This window comes from Lynx rufus, unplaced genomic scaffold (assembly GCF_022079265.1).
Source record: "Lynx rufus isolate CCGP_SWC_20201006 ecotype Redwood Valley unplaced genomic scaffold, mLynRuf1.p SCAF_9, whole genome shotgun sequence".
In the NCBI taxonomy this organism is placed as follows: Eukaryota; Metazoa; Chordata; class Mammalia; order Carnivora; family Felidae; genus Lynx; species Lynx rufus.
The window spans coordinates 87,366,607-87,385,693 of record NW_025814897.1 but is presented as its reverse complement, the minus strand read 5'-3'; the positions used below and the strand labels follow the sequence as shown (position 1 = coordinate 87,385,693).

The following is a 19,087-nucleotide window of genomic DNA, read 5'->3' as shown; positions in this document are numbered from 1 at the left end:
AACCTTCTATTTCCCTATACTTAGCATGTAAAACCAAGAGTTTATTTACAGGATAGTAAAAACATAGCTACCATGTTCATAAATTTTTTATAATTCCCAAAGCAAACTACATTAATGTTGATGGTCCTCTTACCTGACACTCAGCAAGCGAAGCTCTATGTAGTGAAAATCCCAGAAGTCCTGACAATTCATACCAAGGAACAAAACTCAGGTACCATGTTCCTGTTCTAAGTAAAATCTTATACATTCAACAAAAGGGCCATCTTACCAAGCTTTGGGAATAAAAATCTAGAAAAACAATTCATCCATTTTGTAAATTTTCCTCCCTGAGCCCTGACCAAAGTTCTGCTTTGAGCACAAGGAAGACCACACTTTAGAAAGCAGAGGCGGCATGAATGAAAAAGACAGAAATGGGGGAGCTTCTTTAATTCCAGGGTTGCATTTAGGTCAGAAGTTGCTTGGGGTGTCTGAGAGGCTCAGTGGGTTGAGCAGAGGCCCAGCTCAGGTCATGATCTCACAGTTCACAGGATTGAGCCCCGAGTCAGGCTCTGCGCTGATAACACAGAGCCTGCTTGGGACTCTGCCTCTCCCTCTCTCTGCCCTTCCCCCACTTGCACTCTCTCAAACATTAAAAAAAAATTGCTCTTAAAGGTTCTCAGTGTTTATAGTTGAGATAAAATCAGACACATCTGATTTCAAACTCAAACCAGGCCTACAGATTAGTTCTGGTCCTTAGGTTCAGAAGTCAATGTAAACAGAAACCCACACCACAGGCAGATGTAACTACATTCTGCCCGTTGAGGTTTCTGACACTTGATTCCCAGGGCTCTAGCTATTTCTGAAAGGATCAGTGAGCATTTGACAGAGTAAAAGAGCTTAATGGGTTTAGAGTATCTCCTCCTCCATCCCATTAAGTTGTTTTGAATATTACGAATAAAAAAGCTATCCATTAAAATAGTTATAGAATACAAAATCCAACATAAATACACAATTGCAAACATCATGGTGGTTCTTTATTTAGATTATGTTTTCAATGAGATCGTGCCTTTAAATAAGAGTTTCACAGCCCATCATCTACCGTCCTTCATTTGTTCATTCATGCATTCATTTAGTTCAAATAATACAGAGGAGAGGATGGGGAGAAGTTACCAGGGTGGAGGCTGCAAGAGGAGAAAAAGGAAGACTGTAGCTTTACCACAGAAGAGATGACGGAAGTATCAGTCTTGGGCCGGTAGGAGAACCTTCCCTCAGGCCTGTAGAACGTGCTGACTGCAGGGAGGCTGGGCGCCAAAAGTCGAATACAGGCAGAGGGTTATATGCTCTCCTTTGTTAACAAAGCAATTTATAGTCCTTTTCCGTGTCCAAAGCATTCTAATATCCATTATCACATTTAATCCTCACAGGAAGGGTTAGTCATTTTCCCATTCTACAGATGCAAATGCTGAGGCCCAAGGGACAATGACTGGCCCAGTATCACACAACCAGTAAGAAGGCAAGAGAGGAAGGACTCCAACCCAGATCTTCCCCTCAGTCAGGAGCTTTGTGCACAATCCTACTGCAGTATACTTAAGTTACTCCAGTAAGACAGATCACAGAAGGTCAGGATTGGAAAGCAGTTTAAAGATCAAGTCTAGTCCTTTCATTTTACATGTGCCAGAAATAGGTACTAAGTGGGGCAAATCAGGACCTAACAGAAATGGAGTCACAACTCTGGTTTCCTGACAGCTCCCAGTCTTTCCACTCTGCCACCCTGCCTCAAAATTAAAAGAAATACAAATGTTCTGCACATACAAACTGGTGCATGCCAAAGGTCACTGGATGTCCAACAGCAAACACCTACTCCCCCTGAAACTCAGCAGCAGGAAAGGTGGTGGCAGCCGCCCCTCTCTATGCCCAGAAATCTTAAGGTTTTGGAGAAATGAACACAAGCACCTCCACAAAAACAGAACTGCTAAAAAATCCACTTAGAACTGGCACACGTATGTGCACACACCTAGTACGTCAGACTTATTAATAATTTTTCTTCAGACAAAAAGGCTTTTACGCACCTGCCTACTGTATTTAATCAGTGAGACATCCTTACCGAAGTATATTTATAGTTGGGTTATATGGTTACATGAACGATCACATTATACAGCTTGCTTTAAAGGTAATGAGATTTTCAAAAAACATCTAAACTGGGAATCCAACCACCCACCCACCCAGCCAAGGGCTGACAAAGTAGCAATTACTGTTCTAGACATTCATTCATTCATGAGACCATCAAATAAATCTAACAGCCTTGCTGTCTGTAATGGACCTAACTCTCAAGGCGCTCAGTCTATCCATGGTAAAGTACTACAGCCAAATAAACTTAGCACTTTCATAAAAGATGCTTATGTCCACAAACCTGTTAGAAAATCAAGTCAAATCCAATCAGACTGCATTATATAGAACCGGTTCAATTCTGAAGGATAATTTCCCCTCCAAAGGATACATATCTTGGAGGGAGAGCTGTAGGGGGGAATTACAAGGAGATGCTCAATAAAACATTTCCTGAGTGACTAAATGAACTAAATGGATTTTCCTGGCCCTTAGTGATAATCCTGTGAGATTCTAGGAAGAAAGTAGCTCACTTATCTTCAAAGAGCGACAACACAACTCAATATGAATATTGTGATTCAGAACTTTGCCTCCTTCATTCTTGGCTTTGCCATTTAGAGAACTCCACCAGTGGACACTAAGGTAGCAGGGGGCATGAGAGTCTGTGCAGGTCCCTGTAATATATGCATCAAGATTTCAAATGGTCCAAACTTAACTTTGTCGATTTAGGAACACATTAGGGGAAAGAAAAAAATCTTGTAAACAATTAACCCCTATAAAAGAAGGCAAAAAGAATTTTTAAGATTTGGGAAGAATGACTATAGGAGTGCTGATCCACCCCATATATTTCAGGGTAAAGCTCCTCTCCTTCATCCTTGGATCAGGAGGGACAAAACCCCAAACACTCTGAGGCTGAGGCAGGCAAAAGAGTGCTGAGGTAGGGGAGGGTGCCTGGTGGCTCAGTCCGTAGAGCATGGGACTACTGATCTCAAGGTTGTGAGTTCAAGCCCAACCTCGAGGTTGTGAGTTCAAGCCTCATGTTGGGCGTGTAGCCAACTTTAAAAGAGTGCTCAGGCTTCTCAGCCTGGGGATACCATACGACCAATAAGCAACCTTACCTCTGGAAACAATTCCAGAAAGGACCTCATTGAAGACACTATAAAAGACTGTGGTTTTGTTCTTTAAAAGTTCTACTTACTGAACTTTTATTCCCTTCCAACGAAACCACGGAAGATTTGTCCTTGAGTATTAACTTTAATAATATGACTTCTGACCACATAACACAGCATACATTTCTGACTGCAAGTAAAACACACCATTAGAACACAGTTTGTAGCACGTATCTGGAGAAATCACATTCCCCACCCCCGGCATAACCATTCCCTCTCCTGAAGCTTGTACACATGACAGCTCTCACAGAGTGAAGGTTCCTCTGGTGGCTGCCCCACCTGCCTCCCGTCCCACCCTACCCCTCAGCAGCTTGAAGGGATTCCTGGCATCATTTTGCTTTTTGCTGTTCCAGCTCTTAGGGAGTTCACTCCAGCTTCATGGCTCTGCTTCTAACATAACATCCCTGTCTAAAACACACACACACACACACACACACACACCTTTCATTTTTATTTTTTGAACAGAGTGGGTCATCTGTGAGACCCCAGCTACCCTTTCAGTCACAGGATAGGTCAGGAATTCTGGTCCCTGAAGTTCCTCAAAAAATACTGCTCAAAAACCAGGGATTTTCCATGACTTCCTTATCATAGAAATAAGTGAGCTTATACTACTCTATTTTATCTGAAAACACTTAAATCCATTTCTGAAATTCAAATCCAATCAATACATCTGCGTATTGTATGAGTGAACGTTTCAGTAAAAACTCCAGACATTTGTCTTCTTTTACATGACACCAACATATATATTGTTTAAAAAAATAGTTCCTCCTTAACTTTCAAACCTTAAAAGTCAAAGAATTTCCTTTCTCTGGATTCTGTAAGTCATAACTGCTATCATCCAGGCTCAGGAATAATTCTGTATAAAAGAATAAGCTTTTTAAAATCAATTAATTCTCCTCTAGAACAAAAGGGCTCTGGGGCACTGGCTAGACCAGGAGGGAGAAAGCAATAAATGGGAGGGGTGGGGGGGGGTGGGGAGGCGGGGAAACTATATATAGCCCTTCTAACACAAAATAGCTGGGGGAGGACTGGGGGTCTGTGCCAGAGAAGGGGGAGAGTCTCAACACGGTCATGGCTCGGTGTCTCATTCTTGGGTGGCTGGCAGATCCTCTGAGGGGTCTGAAAGAAAAACTACCCGGATAGCAGAAGAGAGGCCCCAGCCTCCTGGGAGAGACAAGGCAGCTACAATCAGGACACAGTGCGGGTGGACACACAGCAGTTCACCGTGTAAAAGCCAAGTGTAAAAGCTACCTAGGAGACTCAAGATAACAAGAAGTTTCTTGACTTGTAAACTTGCACTCATAAATACAAACCTGCAAAATAGAATTGAATTCAGTGCGTTTTTCAACAGCTCTTTTCAACAGTGATACACAATACTCTTCCTTTTGGAATCAGTGATGTTACACAGACATGTACTAAATAGCCATTTTCCAAAGCAACGTTATAGTTGAGAACAGGTATTCTGTATCAAGAGGCTAATACTGCTACTGTAGCGCACGTACGTGTTAGGGTCTGACAAGGATCTTACTGAGGATGGCATCATAGTAGGGACTGAAGACCATCTTGTTATAGTTGACCAGGCGGACAAATTTAACAGCAACTTCCTCCAGCTCTTTCTGAACCGGACCCAATCCCCCAGGTACCGTAGGCAATGGCTTCTGATGACCTGAGGCAAGGTAGCTTTCTAAGAAGATCAGGATTCGGGAATCTGTGATAGAAAAGAAAGCAGTCAGTTGTTGTTCGGGATGACTTTACAAACTTCTGAGTAGGCTTCAGTGTTTATCACAAACATCCCTTTTTCAGGCAAGTCTTCCCTGCCCACCCTTAGTGCAAGTACCCACAGTACTTTGCCATTCTGAACATTTACCCCATTTATAACATTTCCTCTCCCTGCCTAGTTAGTTAGTTCCAAGAGGGTAGAAGCACGTTCATCTTGTTCGCGATCCCCTCCCCCACCCTCGCCAGCACCCAGCACAGGGCCTGGCATGAGACCTGTCCCCCAGTAAAAGCTCAAAGCTCAAAATATATTTGGAAAGGAAGAATAAATGCGTCAATGAACAAAGGGAGACTAGAGTGTTGACAGGTTCTCCTCTCCAAGGAGCAAGATACACTGAGACCACCGTGAGCCATTACTGAAGATCCCATAAAAAATGGGGTGGGAGAGGACTAACGCAGGAATTACAAGTTCAAAAACAAAACAAGAAGAGCTCCTGGGAGGTTCAGTCAGTTAAGCATCCGATGTCAGCTCAAATCATGATCTCTAGGTTTGTGGGCTCAAGCCCCAAGTCGGGCTCTGTGCTGACAGCACAGAGCCTGCTTGGGATTCTCTCTCCCTCTTTCTCTTCCTCTCCCCCCACCCTCTCTCCCTCTCTTTCTCAATAAATAAAAACTCTAAAAAATAATAATAATAATAATAATGCCTACAGTGGAAGGCCATGGAGTTGTGGGCATTTGCAAACTTGGACTACTCTGAGAAATAATTTAGGTTGATTTTTTTTTTTTAGCCCATTCCTCTCTATGATGCTTTTGCACTGTCCTCATCAACCAAAAGAATATGCAAGCCACACTTCCTGCAGATTTTATTACAAAAGCAATAGGGGCATTTATGTTAAATGGGTTCTTTCAAACTGCATGCCTACCCCCTGCCCTGCAGCACCCTCTCAGGTGCAAATGACCTCTGGATCCCAATACACACTGACAGAGCAACTGCTGACCAGATGGGTCCCATCACCCCTCTTCCAAAGTTAGTTTGGTTTCCTAAGGTTCTCAGAGCTGGAAGCCTCACCCAGACCTGGAGATCCTCATATCATTCCTACTCCAGGGCTGGCTTTTACCCCCAGGTCTGTAACTGGCTGTTAGTAAACAGCCAAGATGGCAGGGCACAGAGTAGCTTATTAGCCAGCGGTCTATTTACTGCACTTTCCTGCATCTCTACCAAGGTCAGTAACATTAATCCTGATGATCCTTATATCTCTGCAAGAGGCTTCTCCCAAGTGACCCACACATGACATCATGCCCGACGCAGGACTGGGATGAAATCATTTAATTCTTAAAAAACCATCAATCCCTGTAACTTTTTCCATAAAATATTACTTAAGAATAAAAAAGAAGTCATGGTATTAGAAGCAGGCTCATGTCATTGGTTTAGCCTCTACTCCAACCTGAAATCTGGTAATCATGGATCATTCAGCTTTTGCCTGAAGCCTAATTGTCATTTACATGTTGAACATCTATCTAGTTTCATAAAGAAGCTAAAGAATGATTTCAAAATTAAAGATAAATGGGAATTTTAAAAATTCGATGAACATTTTTTTAAGATTTCATTTTTAAGTAATCTCTACAGCCAACATGGGGCTCAAACTTAACAACCCCAAGATCAAGAGTCACATGCTCTACCAACTAAGCCAGTCAGGTGCCCCAAAATTAGATGAACACTGTATTCCTCGATCAACCAGAATTTTCCACAGTGCTACTGCTGTGATGATGAAAAGTAACAGCTACCACATGGAGTAATATTTTTAATCACAGCTCCTCTCTAGTGAGTACTTCTGATGTGCTGCCCAATACAATGACAAGCATTTTATGGATCTCATGCCCTGCAGTCCTCCCAGCAACTGCATAGGGTGGTCAGTATTACCCCTTTGAGAGATGAGGAGTCTCAAGCATCCAGTCACCTGCTCAAGAACCACAGCAGGTGCTTGTGAAGAAAACCCGTGCCCCCTCCTTCACGCTCACCCCGCATCCTCAACACTCTGGCACCAGATGTGGCTGAGGGTGAGGGGTTCCCACACCAAGCAATTCTCTGTGACTCCAGCTGGGTGTCCTACAATTGTACTCAATTGCGACACCACCTGGAGGGAGTGTCACATCCCACAGGTCAAGGGTTCAGTCCCATGAGGCTGCCCCCCCCCCCACTTCAGAAGCCAACCACAAGTAGTAGGTCCCCAGAACACCCACAAATTCTGTCTGATTTGGCTACAAACTGGAGGTTCCCATAACCTCCTCTGCCTTGGATTTTGATTATTTGCTAGAAAGGCTCACAGAACTCAGAGAAATACTTATGTTTACTAGCTTACTATAGAATAAAGGATATGGATACAGATGAAAACCAGAGTAAGAGACACAGAGGGTGAGGTCTGGGAGAGTTCGGGGGGCAGGAGTTTCTGTGGAGTTGGAGTACATCACCCTCCCATTACTTGGCTAAGTTCCCTAACCCAGAAACTCCCCAAAACCTGAACTTTTGGGGTGTTTATGGAGGCTTCATCACATGGGCATTTCCAGCCCCTCTCCCCTCTCTTGGAAAATGAGGGAGTGGGGCTGAAAATTCTAAGCTTTTGATCATGGCTTGGTCTTTCTGGTGACCAGCCCCCATCCAGGAGCCCACCCAGACTTGCCTCACTAGAACAAAAGACACTCCTATCACCCAGGAAATTCCAAAGGATTTAAGAGCTCTGTGTCAGGATCCAGGTCAAAGACCAATATTAGAATAAAAGATACTCTAGTGCTCTTATCACTTAGGAAATTACAAGAGTTTCAGGGGCTCTGTGCCAGGAACGGGGGCAGAGACCAATCCATGTATTTTCTATTACCTCATAGTTCTGGAGCAGGGTTTTGAACAAAGCCTGTGATTCCAAAGTCAGAGCCCTCAGAACAATGACAGCTGCCTGGTCACTTGTCCAGACCTCTGGCTTGCCCTAATTGCACGGTGGTGATTAATCACTCGCCCCCTCACTCATCAGCACTCATAACCTATCAGACCCTTCTAGATTTCTTCAGAGGGGTCTGTCTGCCAGCCCTCCAAAAGGACATCCCTGCTACCCGTCTTCGCCCAAACATACCGATGATCCTGCGGATGGGGTCGTCGGGACTGGCCACAGCCTGGATCTGGCCCTTGAGCACAGTCTCCTTTTCCGTGGTAAAGGGAGTGAGCCCACACAGGGCAAGGCAGCCGCTCACCTCCAGGCAGACTTTCTCCCCAATGGTAGTCAGGGCATCCTTCAGATGGAAGGAGCTTGAGCAGAGAAGGGAAAGGAGAAGGCAGAGAAGGGCCCATAAACAAAGTGCACATCTACCCAACTCAAGCCCAGGAAGAGCCCCAGCCCTGATAAGAGTCACAATCACCAGTGCATGGACTGACATGTTCAAAGAGAAAATCTGTGACTCTCTCCCCTGCCACTAACCTTTCAGGCTGTGTACACATGACTCAGGGGACTTTCTCTCTCCCCCTCTCCCTCTCTTGGCTAGAAAGAACACTGGGAAGGAGAGGGCTCTACACCAGGCTATACCAGGGCTAACTACTCAAAACCCAAGTTCTTACTAGCATCTATGGTGAAATAAGCCTGGATTTGGCTTAAGAAGATCTTGAACACCACTAGAACAAAACACAAGAACCCAGAAATTAGGTAGTTGTGAGACAGGAGTGGGAGAGAAACTTTTCAATGGATACCCTTCTATCCCTTTTGATTTTTGAAACATGAGAGTGTATTAACTACTTTAAAACAATAAATAAAACTGAATTCCCAAAGTTAAGAAAACTAGCACCTTCATTTCCTGGGGCCCTTGAGCTCTCCTAGAGTATCTGTGGGGAGCCCTCCTGCTGGTAGGTTTTCTACAAGAAGGCAATTGCCCGTGTCCTGGGCCAATTAAATAGTGGGAGCAAATGTGCACGCCCTGGGACTCACTGCCGGAACCAGGTGTGTGTCAGCCCCCGAGTACCAGGGTAGATACAGCAGTGCGAGGCTGGACTGCTAAGAAGGTGCCAGACAGGGCCCCTTCATTGGTAGCTTTAAGCAGTAGACAAAGCAGATCTGCTGTGGGAGAACTCACTGACAGCCAAGGGCTACCCCTGTGCAAGGGCATCTGCTCAGCAAACCCCTCCTGGCCTAAGTCAAGGCTACTGAATCCCTGGTCACAACATGTGCACACACCCCTCACCATACTGAACACACGCATGCTTGGTGCAAACTCAGCAGGAAAATTCCTCCGTTACGTAAGGATGAGAATGTCTGGGGGACATTCCCCTTGAAGAATCTTCTGAACTGGACCTTGTCAGATAGTGTTTACTTACAACCATCATTCTATATGCTGTGAACCACATAAGTCACCTGATCGGACTTCACCGCAGGAGTAGTTGAAGCAGCTGCCCTCGCACAGGTGTGGGTTTGTGCTGGGTGAGAAAACAATCCATTTACACGCAGCACAAAATGGCCACGAAGAACATGCCAAGGGAAAAAATCTGTACTTACAGCCCGATGACTGTGGGGAAACACCTCCTGCTTCTTATAGGACCTTTCCCTAAGGCTGTGTTGCCCAAACTGTTAGCAGGTTGTGAAAGCAATTCAGTGGGTAGCAACCAGTATTTTTTTTTTTTTTAATGTCTTAAGACTTTGTACTAAGCACAGTTAGGATAAGTTTCACTTTGTGAAGTTTTTATTTCAGTTACATGTGCCTAAAGAGTGCACTAGGTCACAACGGAAAATGAATTTCTTACCGTGTGTTCTGGTCCTAAACATCTGAAAGCCACTCTCATGGAGACCTGCGAACCCTACAGTGAACTCTAACGTTCTTTGTAGGAACCTGAATGAATTCTGCTGCGGTGAAAAACCAGAGTGTAAAGTTTCCTGTCACTTCTGAGGCAGTGGCCCCGGATTCTGCTCCACACCAGCCAGGAGATCCTGCTCCCGTCTGCTCTCTGTCACCCACCGCCCCCGACCTGGCTCGCAGGGTCTGCCCCACGGCCTGCAGCCACTTACGGCAGGTGTGCATCTGTCAGCAGAATCTTCACAATCGTCTTGAGTTTCTCAGCAAAGTCAGCCTGGCTGGAAATTCCTGGGGCTGCCATGCTGAACGTCACCAGCAACACGGCTCCCAGGATGGTCAGTTGCTCTAGCTGGAGCTGGAGTTCTTGGAAGCGAGCCTGGTCCATCAAAACTGTCTGTAGTGAATACAAAAAAAATTGTCCCTGAGCTGGAGGCTCAGGCTGGCCAGCAGAGGGCAGTGGGGCCACAGCCCCCACACAGGCCTCCACAGATTCCCTCAGGATTTTCTAGTCCTTACAGAGCCTTAATGGAGGGCTGTGTGAACAATCCTTCCTCCTCAGAGCCCCTTTGTCCTTAGAAAGGCTGGAGTAAAGCATGCTCATTAAGAACATGAGGCCGAATGACATTTAAATAGCATAATCTCATGCAAATTTCTTCTTCTACTCTCTGAGCCCTATGCAAAACGGGAATTCCTGGGGCACCTGGGTGGCTCTCAAGTGGGTTGAGCAACTTTTTTTTTCAAATGTTTATTTATTTATTTATTTTAAAAAAAAATTTTTTTTCAACGTTTTTATTTATTTTTGGGACAGGGAGAGACAGAGCATGAACGGGCGAGGGGCAGAGAGAGAGGGAGACACAGAATCGGAAACAGGCTCCAGGCTCCGAGCCATCAGCCCAGAGCCCGACGCGGGGCTCGAACTCACGGACCGCGAGATCGTGACCTGGCTGAAGTCGGACGCTCAACCGACTGCGCCACCCAGGCGCCCCTAAAATGTTTATTTTTGAGAGAGACAGAGACAGAGACAGAGCATGAGTGAGGGAGGGGCAGAGAGAGAGGGAGACAGAATCCAAAGCAGGCTCCAGGCTCTGAGCTGTCAGTGCAGAGCCTGACCTGGGGCTCAAAGTCACGAACCACGAGATCATGACCTGAGCTGAGATCGGACAGTTAACCAACTGAGCCACCCAGGCGCCCTGAGAAACTCTTAATTTCAGCTCAGGTCATGATCTCACGGCTCCTGGGGTTGAGCCCTGGGTTGGGCTCTGTGCTGAGAGCATGGAGCCTGCCTGGGATCCTCTGTCCCCCTCTCTTTGCTTCTACCTCACTTGCATATTCTCTCTCTCTCTCTCTCTCTCTCTCTCTCACACACACACACACACACACACACACACACACACACAAAGTAAATAAACATTAAAAAGAACAACAACAACAAAAGGGGGATTCCTGCTTCACAGGGCTGTTTCAAAGACGGAAGATGACCATGGATATAAAGGGGATTGGCAGAGCCAACCCCGGATAACTAGGACTTATATCCTTCAACAGGAAAGAGTAATGAGGCAATGAGCTAGAATGACCAACTCATCCAGTTCGTCTGGGGATGTCCTGGCTTTAAAGCTGGAACCCCCAAGTCCTGTGAACACTTCCTGCCCCCAAGTCCTGGACAAACCAGGCAGCCAGTCACCCTAGCCAGAGCACTGGAGAGGAGGAGGGTAGAAGTTGCTTGAAGGGAGAGCCTGCATTATTCACCTTGGTTCCCCCTCAGTATCCAGCACAAAGGAGGCCCTCAAGAATCAGTAAGTGAATAAAGGAAATGAAAAATAAATGTAAGTAGAAAAAAGGTGGAATGACTGATAACCTAAAGCCACCCAGAAAGCAGTCAGTGAGTGAATTTCCATGACTGCACCCCCCATGTCAGATACCTCTGGGTCCTGCCAGGCCAATGTCCCCTGTGTGGGATGGGGGGAAGAGCATTGGAAAAGCTGATTTTTTTTTTTTTTTTTTTTTTTTTTGAGTAGGCTCCATGCCCAACATGGGGCTTGAACTCATGACCCTGAGATTGAGAGTCAGAGGCTCTACTGACTGGGCCAGCCAGGGACCCTGAGATAGGGCATCTGATCTGGATTTTTACAGGTTAACCAAATAAATGTTAAGAACCATCTTGCTATAAGAGACTGACACACCAAATCAAGACATTAACAATTTAGGGTCTTAACCTAGAATTCTTCTCAAGAAGTAAAAACAATCTTTGAAGATTCAAGATCCCCTGTTGTTAAACAGAGATGCTTCAACAGACTGAGCCTCTGTCTTGATTTCACTGTTACACAGCAGCATCCCTGCTTTGCGCCAGGATTTGGGTGTAGGATACAAAAGATTTCCAAGGATCAATTCTGAGGGCAGACATCTGTGTCCAATGAAAACACCATCTTCCTCACAGCTGTTTTTTAAACGAAATGTCGGGCTGTGCACTGTCCCCCAGGAGAGAATGTGCCACTATTCGGAAAGGAGCCTCCCTCTATCCCTTCAACTCAACACCCTCTGTATAGCCTCCTTTGGCACAAAACAGGGAACTCAGAGGCAAGAGGTGATACCCTGAGCTTACATCGTCTTGAAAGGAAGAATAAGGAACTTAGATGAGAACGATTTAGAGAAGTAGCATGTTCTGAGGCTGGAGCTAAAAGGCCTGAGTGCCCTCAAAAACCAGAAGGCAGTCTACACACCAAACCAGCAGTCTACAGACAAAGTGGGGGAGATCCCTTGCTCGTCATCTTCCTAAAGGACTACTGCAGTTACACGTACTTACTGTGAAAAACAGAAAAGGAAAAAAATCTTGCTCCACGTGGAATGAGAAGTATTTCTTAGATAAAACTGAAAAGCAGCATCGCTGTTACCGTTTGAATCAAACTGGAAGCCCCTTACGCTGCTACACAGGGCGGGAGGGGGGGGTGGCGGGAAACAGTCTGGCAGTTCCTCCAGGTGTTAAACTCAGAGTCACCATGTGACCCAGCAATTCTCATCCTCCGTATTTCGGTATTTACCCAAGAGAACTGAAACACATGCCCCTACAAAACCTGTACACAAATGTTCAGAGCAGCACAATTCACAATAGCCAAAAAGTAGAAACAACCCAAATGTCTATCAACTGATGAATGAATCAACAAAATGTGGTACAGCCACATACCGGAAGATCATCCAGCCTCAAAAAGAAAATGCTGACACACAGCAGCACAACATGGATGAACCTTGAAGACACTATGCTGAGTGAAATAAGCCAGACCCAAAGGCACAAGGTACTGTAGGATTCCATTCATATCCAGAGACGCAAAGTAGAATGGTGATTGTCAGGGGCCCGAGGGAGGGAGGGATGAGGTATGTTTAAAGGCGTTAAGTATTTAAAGAGTTTCAGTTTGGGAAGATGGAAAAGTTCTGGAGAAGGATGGTGGTGATGGCGGCACAACCATGTGAACGTATGAATGACACTGAACCGTGCACTTAAAGATGGTAAATTTTGGGGCGCCTGGCTGCCCCAGTCGGTGGAGCCTGCGACTCTTGATCTTGAGGTTGTGAGTTCGAGCCCCACGTGGGCTGTAGAGCTAACTTTAAACAAAAAAAAAGATGGTAAATTTTGTGTTGTGTATATTTTACAGTAAAAAAATATAACTTTAAAGAAATAAAGTACTGATACACGCTATAACATACACGAACATTTTGCTTAAAGAAGCCAGACACAAAAGGCCAATATTGTAGGATTCCATTTATATATACAAAATGTCCAGATCAGGCAATTTCATAGAGTCAGAGAGTAGATTAGTGGTTGCCAGGGGGTAGGGGAGTGGGGAAAGGGTAATGACTGCTGATGGGCACAGGGTTCCTTTTTGGGGTGATGAAAAGTTTTGAAATTAAATCATTGGTAATGGTCGTATAGCTGTAAATATACTAAAAACTGCTGAATTGTTCGATGTAAAAGGGGCAATTTTCTGGGAAGAGGATTACAACAAAACTATAATTTTTTTAAAGTTCAGCAGCACAGAAAGAAAGAAGCAGTTAGACTGCTCTGGAGCACCTACTTCAGGGAAAGGTCTCTGGAGGTGGTCCCATTTCAGAAGCTTCAGGTATGCATAATTCTGGACAGCCACAGGATTTGGCATGGGACTGTCTCCAGAGTCAGCGGCCCCTCCCTCAGCTGGCAGGGCATTTTTATACTTCTGATTCATAAGGTCATCTGCAGCCTCTTCCAGCCACTGGGTGACAAAGTCCAGGGAATCTGAAAAACAAGGCTACGAACATTATTATGACACTCAGGAGGAATTCTTCTCGGAATGACTTTAAGGAAGATCATCCTGAAGGTGTGGTGTATATAGAGTACGGACTTTGGAATCAAATAAAACTTGGTTCAAATCACAGCACTGCTGGTTACTAGCTGAGGTTTATCAGATTCCTACTACAAAGAAATGTACGATACCACCCCATAGGCAGTTGTGAGGATTAAACAAGACAGTAAACACAGAGCATGTAGCCAGACCTTGCCACCTGCAGATGTTCAACAAACCACTCCCTTCTCTCCCACCCCGACCGCTGCAGAAGCGGAGGCTGGAAGCTCTGATGACTCCAGCTCAGGGAGATGCAAAACTTCTCGCCCAGAGACAGATGGGAGGAGGCACTGGGGATAGCTTCCCAGTGTAAAGTCTCCTCCACGCTGAAGAGGAAGCCTTTTCCTTGTCTAGATCTTAGTCTCCTGTCAATCTGGTTTGCTTCCAGCCTCGTGGGAGGGGACGTGTACTACACAGCGTCTGGAGTTCTGTCGGGGAACCTGGAGTGTCTTTCATCTGCTCTCATAGACTTCCTCCTTTTCTAAGCTGAGTAACGCAGCAAGGATTCTGAGGGACACAAGAGAAAGATGAGGTTTTTCTCCACCATATGGGAGAAAGTCTGACAGGTCCTAGAATGTGCTACAGCTCTGCCAGTGGAGGCCACCTTCGAACTAAGGGGGTGGCCCAGGGTATGATGGGGGTCCACTCTTCGCTGCTGCAGGATGCACCTCTGGCTCTGTCATAACAGCGGTGGCACGATCTCTGTGGCCAGCTGTACCATCCCGATAGCCTTCTGCAGATGGCAGGCTCTTAGCCCACAAGCTTGTACATGTGAGGAGGAAGCAGTAGACTGACCAGCTCAGGGATCGCAGCAGTGGGTCCTTCACTGGGCCCTGGCTGCTGGCACCGGGCTCTCACACTGAGGCTCTTCAGCCTGCACCCCTGATGCCTCCTGAGGGCCAGTACTACACTGGCTGAGAAAGTGAACCATGTGGTCAATCAATTCTGGTCAAAAAGTTCTCAAAATTGATTTGCAAAATGGTGTTAAAAAAGTGCTTCCCTCCTAGTCTTACTGGTGAGGGTTATATATGATAATGCGCACGCACCCTCGGCACATGCCTAGTAGGTAGTAAACATCAGCCAATCTTCTTCTGGTACTGCTTCTTCTACTCTGCTCTTCCCTGATCCCTCCTGAACTATCTCGGCCCTCTCTGCCGGCAGCTGGATGAACACCTGCTCTGCACACTGCATTACCTATTCTAGTCAGGCAACACAATCTATCCAGAGACCACAATTTTCATCTTGGGACCACCAAAGTTATAGGCTAAATAGAACTCATAATAAATTGGATTCTGGGGCGCCTGGGTGGCTCAGTTGGTTAAGCATCTGACTCTTGATTTCGGCTCAGGTCATGATCTCACAGCTTGTTGAGATTGAGCCCCACTTCAAGTTCTGTGCTAACAGTGGAGAGCCTGTTTGGGATTCTCTCTCCTCCTCTCTCTCTGCCCCTCCCCCTGCTCTCTCTCAAAATAAACTTAATACATGAATAAATAGGATCCAAAGATTGCAATTTAATCATAACATCAGATGCCAGTGCAGAGACCAAAAAGAGCACCCTTGAAAGGCAACACAGTTTTGGGTTCTCTAGTGCTCTGTATTCCTGCAGTCATCTGAGAGGCTTATAAAAATGAGACTTTTTGTGGGTATAAAACCAGAAAGATTTTCTGCATATAGAACAGAGGCAAAGTAAAGTTTCTTCATGTACCTTAGAGGAGAAAGTGAATTAAATAATTACAAGAAGTGTGTCATGTTTTAAAAATCACGGCCAAGCATACAATTTACCTCAAACTGGTGTTTTCATTAAAAACCCATTTTGGGGAGCCTGGGTGGCTCAGTCTTAGGTTAAGCATCCGACTTCGGCTCAGGTCATGATCTCATAGTTCCTGAGTTCAAGCCCCGCGCTGGGTTCTATGCTGACATATCAGAGCCTGGAGCCTGCTTTGGATTCTGTGTCTCCCTCTCTCTCTCTCTGTCCCTCCCCCTGTTCATGCTCTGTCTCTCAAAAATGAATAAACATTTAAAAAAGAAAAAGATTTAAAAAGAAACATTTAATTTAGGACTTCATGCTTTTATTTTTTTTTTTAATTTTTTTTTCAACGTTTTTTATTTATTTTTGGGACAGAGAGAGACAGAGCATGAACGGGGGAGGGGCAGAGAGAGAGGGAGACACAGAATCGGAAACAGGCTCCAGGCTCTGAGCCATCAGCCCAGAGCCCGACGCGGGGCTCGAACCCACGGACCGCGAGATCGTGACCTGGCTGAAGTCGGACGCTCAACCGACTGCGCCACCCAGGCGCCCCCGGACTTCATGCTTTTAAATTTCTATTCTGATATCCTACTTTTACTTCTCTTGCTTGTCAATAAAGTTTTCTTTTCAGGTCCAAAGTCTTGTGTTTTTAAGCCTTCAAATTAGAATGGTCACATACTAAATTTTAGTTTTGTCTTGAAAACAGTATCATTGTACAAAAAGCTACAGAACTGGAATGGGAAAAACACACAATGAAAGGGCACACAAAGCATTAGACGTACTTGGCTGCTTCTCCAAAAGCTGCTGAAACTTCTTCCTTTCGTATTCAACTGACTGCTGCATGAGATGTGGCCTAATGCTAGTGACAGCAAAGTTCGCCATGTCCACTTTCATTAGGTCCAACACAGAAAAAATTGCCCTGAGAGAAAAGGAAGAAAAGGATTTAGAACAAGGCACTTGTAAAGCAAGCACTGTTTTAGAGGAAAGAGGGGAGCTGATCTGAGAGAGGCTTCTCATTTCAGAAAGGGCAGCAAGTTCGAAAAATCTTGAGAGTGTAGATTAAGAAAACATAAAAATCTAAATAATGGATTGAAAAGACTGCAGATTTTTAAGCTGCCTCTGTCCCCCCTCCCCCCCACACACACACCCTGCCCCCAAGCAAACACAGCTCCCCCACTGCCTGGGGACCTGTTCTTTGGCGTTGGGTCGGCCCTCCCAGCAACCACGGACGAAGGACAGCCAGGACCCAAGGTCAAGGGCAGAGAGCTGACCACTTGGGTCTCCACTCTCTCACACACTTTCCCAGGAAGAAAGAACAAGAACTCTCTCCTTTCTCCTCTCCTTTCACCCCAGGCTCTTAGTTTCAGGGCATGTTTTCTATTCTAGTTTTGGTGGCAGAACTGCACGTTCACACTCTGAATGTACCCAGTGGGCAGACCTGAGTCGATGCTAAGGATGCCTTCAATCCTGCAGGTCACACACCATAGCTATTTCTCCAGAGGTGGGAAACTGCTGAGTGACCTACTTGCAGAAGGTGGTTGAGAACCCAAGGTACAGGTTTGGCTGAGGCCCTACACACAAGGGGGAACAGGGTCAAATGTCCTGAGTCCCCTGACACCCTCTGGGACTGACTGAACTGTATGACACAATTACCTTCTGTGTGGGAGTTTATTATGTGTGGAAAGGACACACAGTCTGAGGAACAATTCAGGGTCCCTTCCCTGCCATCCTGTCTACCTCCCAAACACATGGGACAGCCCACTTCTTGGGGGACATTCTGCCTCTCCTCTGAGTACTCCTAGAGGTTCCCCAAAACCACCCGCTGCAGATGAGAGACTGCTGGAAACTGCCACCTGGCGGCCACTGACTGGAGTAACCCATGAACATGTTTGTGCTCACAAAGTGTTTTTAAAAACCTCCACTTCCAGCCTCTCCTGAAAAAAATCTAACGATCTGACAACATGGACCCACATTTCTTCACGGCCACAATCAACTGCCTCCTTTTAACAGTGTATGTACTCCCACTTTGCCAGGCTCCCCGCTCCATTCTCTTCCCAGTAGGAATTTATGTTTAGGTTGAGTTTGCTGCAAGCTATCTTCCCCAGAGGTCTCACCTCCTAGGAAACTCCTCCCTTAACTTGGCCAAATTAGAAGCTCTTACTATTTCTAAAGTCTAGCACCATACCCAGCACATAAGAGATGCTCAATATGAGCTTGTTGAATGAGTGAACAAATCAATTTTTAGGTCTTTTTTTTTTTTTTTTAAGATTTTATTTTTAAGTAATCTCCACACCCAATGTGGAGCTCAAACTCAGGACCCCGAGATTAAGAGTCACATGCTCTACCCACTGAGCAAGCCACACACCCCTTCTTAGGAGGTCTTTTCAATGCTTTCTGAACCCTGAGGTAACTTCATGATGCATAGCATTTTTATATATACCAAATATTGATATGATATAAAAGAAGCTGAAAATGAAAGGAACTTTTGGAAAGCAACTTGCTAACATGCAATGAGAGTCTTAAAACTGTTCTTATCCTCTGATACAGTAATCCCACTTTAAGAACTTATAGTTAGGAAATAACCTAAAATACAGAAAAAAGCTTTGTACACAAGGATGTTCATGGCAGGATTAAACAGTAAATAATTAGAGGTAATCTAATTGTCCATCTTAACATAGTAATAGTTAACTATATCTATGCAAATGAAGATTTTGCAGCCATTGAAAATGCTTATAGAGGGGCGCCTGGGTGGCGCAGTCGGTTAAGCGTCCGACTTCAGCCAGGTCACGATCTCGCGGTCCGGGAGTTCGAGCCCCGCGTCAGGCTCTGGGCTGATGGCTCAGAGCCTGGAGCCTGTTTCCGATTCTGTGTCTCCCTCTCTCTCTGCCCCTCCCCCGTTCATGCTCTGTCTCTCTCTGTCCCAAAAATAAATAAACGTTGAAAAAAAAAAAAAAAAAAAAAGAAAATGCTTATAGAGAGTTTTAAAAAATAATATAAGTTGGGGGTGCCTGGGTGGCTCAGTCAGTTAAGCGTCCAACTCTTGGTTTTGGCTCAGGTCATGATCTCACAGTTCACGGAATGGAGCCCCGTATTGGGCTCCATGTTGACAGCGTGGAGTCTGCTTGAAATTCTCTCTCTCCCTGCCTCTCCCCTGCTCAAGCTCTCTCTCGAAATAAAATAAA

At 45.5% G+C, this 19,087-nt stretch overlaps 1 protein-coding gene across 3 annotated transcripts in view; it reads right to left on the bottom strand.

The window, feature by feature from the left end:
- Window positions 1-991: 991 nt before the first annotated feature.
- The window catches only part of TCP11L1 (t-complex 11 like 1), a 35,086-nt gene continuing 16,990 nt past the window's right edge, over window positions 992-19,087 (bottom strand). For all 3 annotated transcript variants that reach the window (XM_047071307.1, XM_047071308.1, XM_047071309.1), the window contains 5 exons: window positions 16,688-16,824; window positions 13,856-14,052; window positions 10,004-10,185; window positions 8,090-8,262; window positions 992-4,959 (listed from right to left, as the gene is read on the bottom strand). In XM_047071307.1, the coding sequence (XP_046927263.1) occupies window positions 4,757-4,959; window positions 8,090-8,262; window positions 10,004-10,185; window positions 13,856-14,052; window positions 16,688-16,824 (892 nt within the window). In that variant the 3' untranslated portion in view covers window positions 992-4,756. The remainder of the gene's footprint in view (window positions 4,960-8,089; window positions 8,263-10,003; window positions 10,186-13,855; window positions 14,053-16,687; window positions 16,825-19,087) is intronic.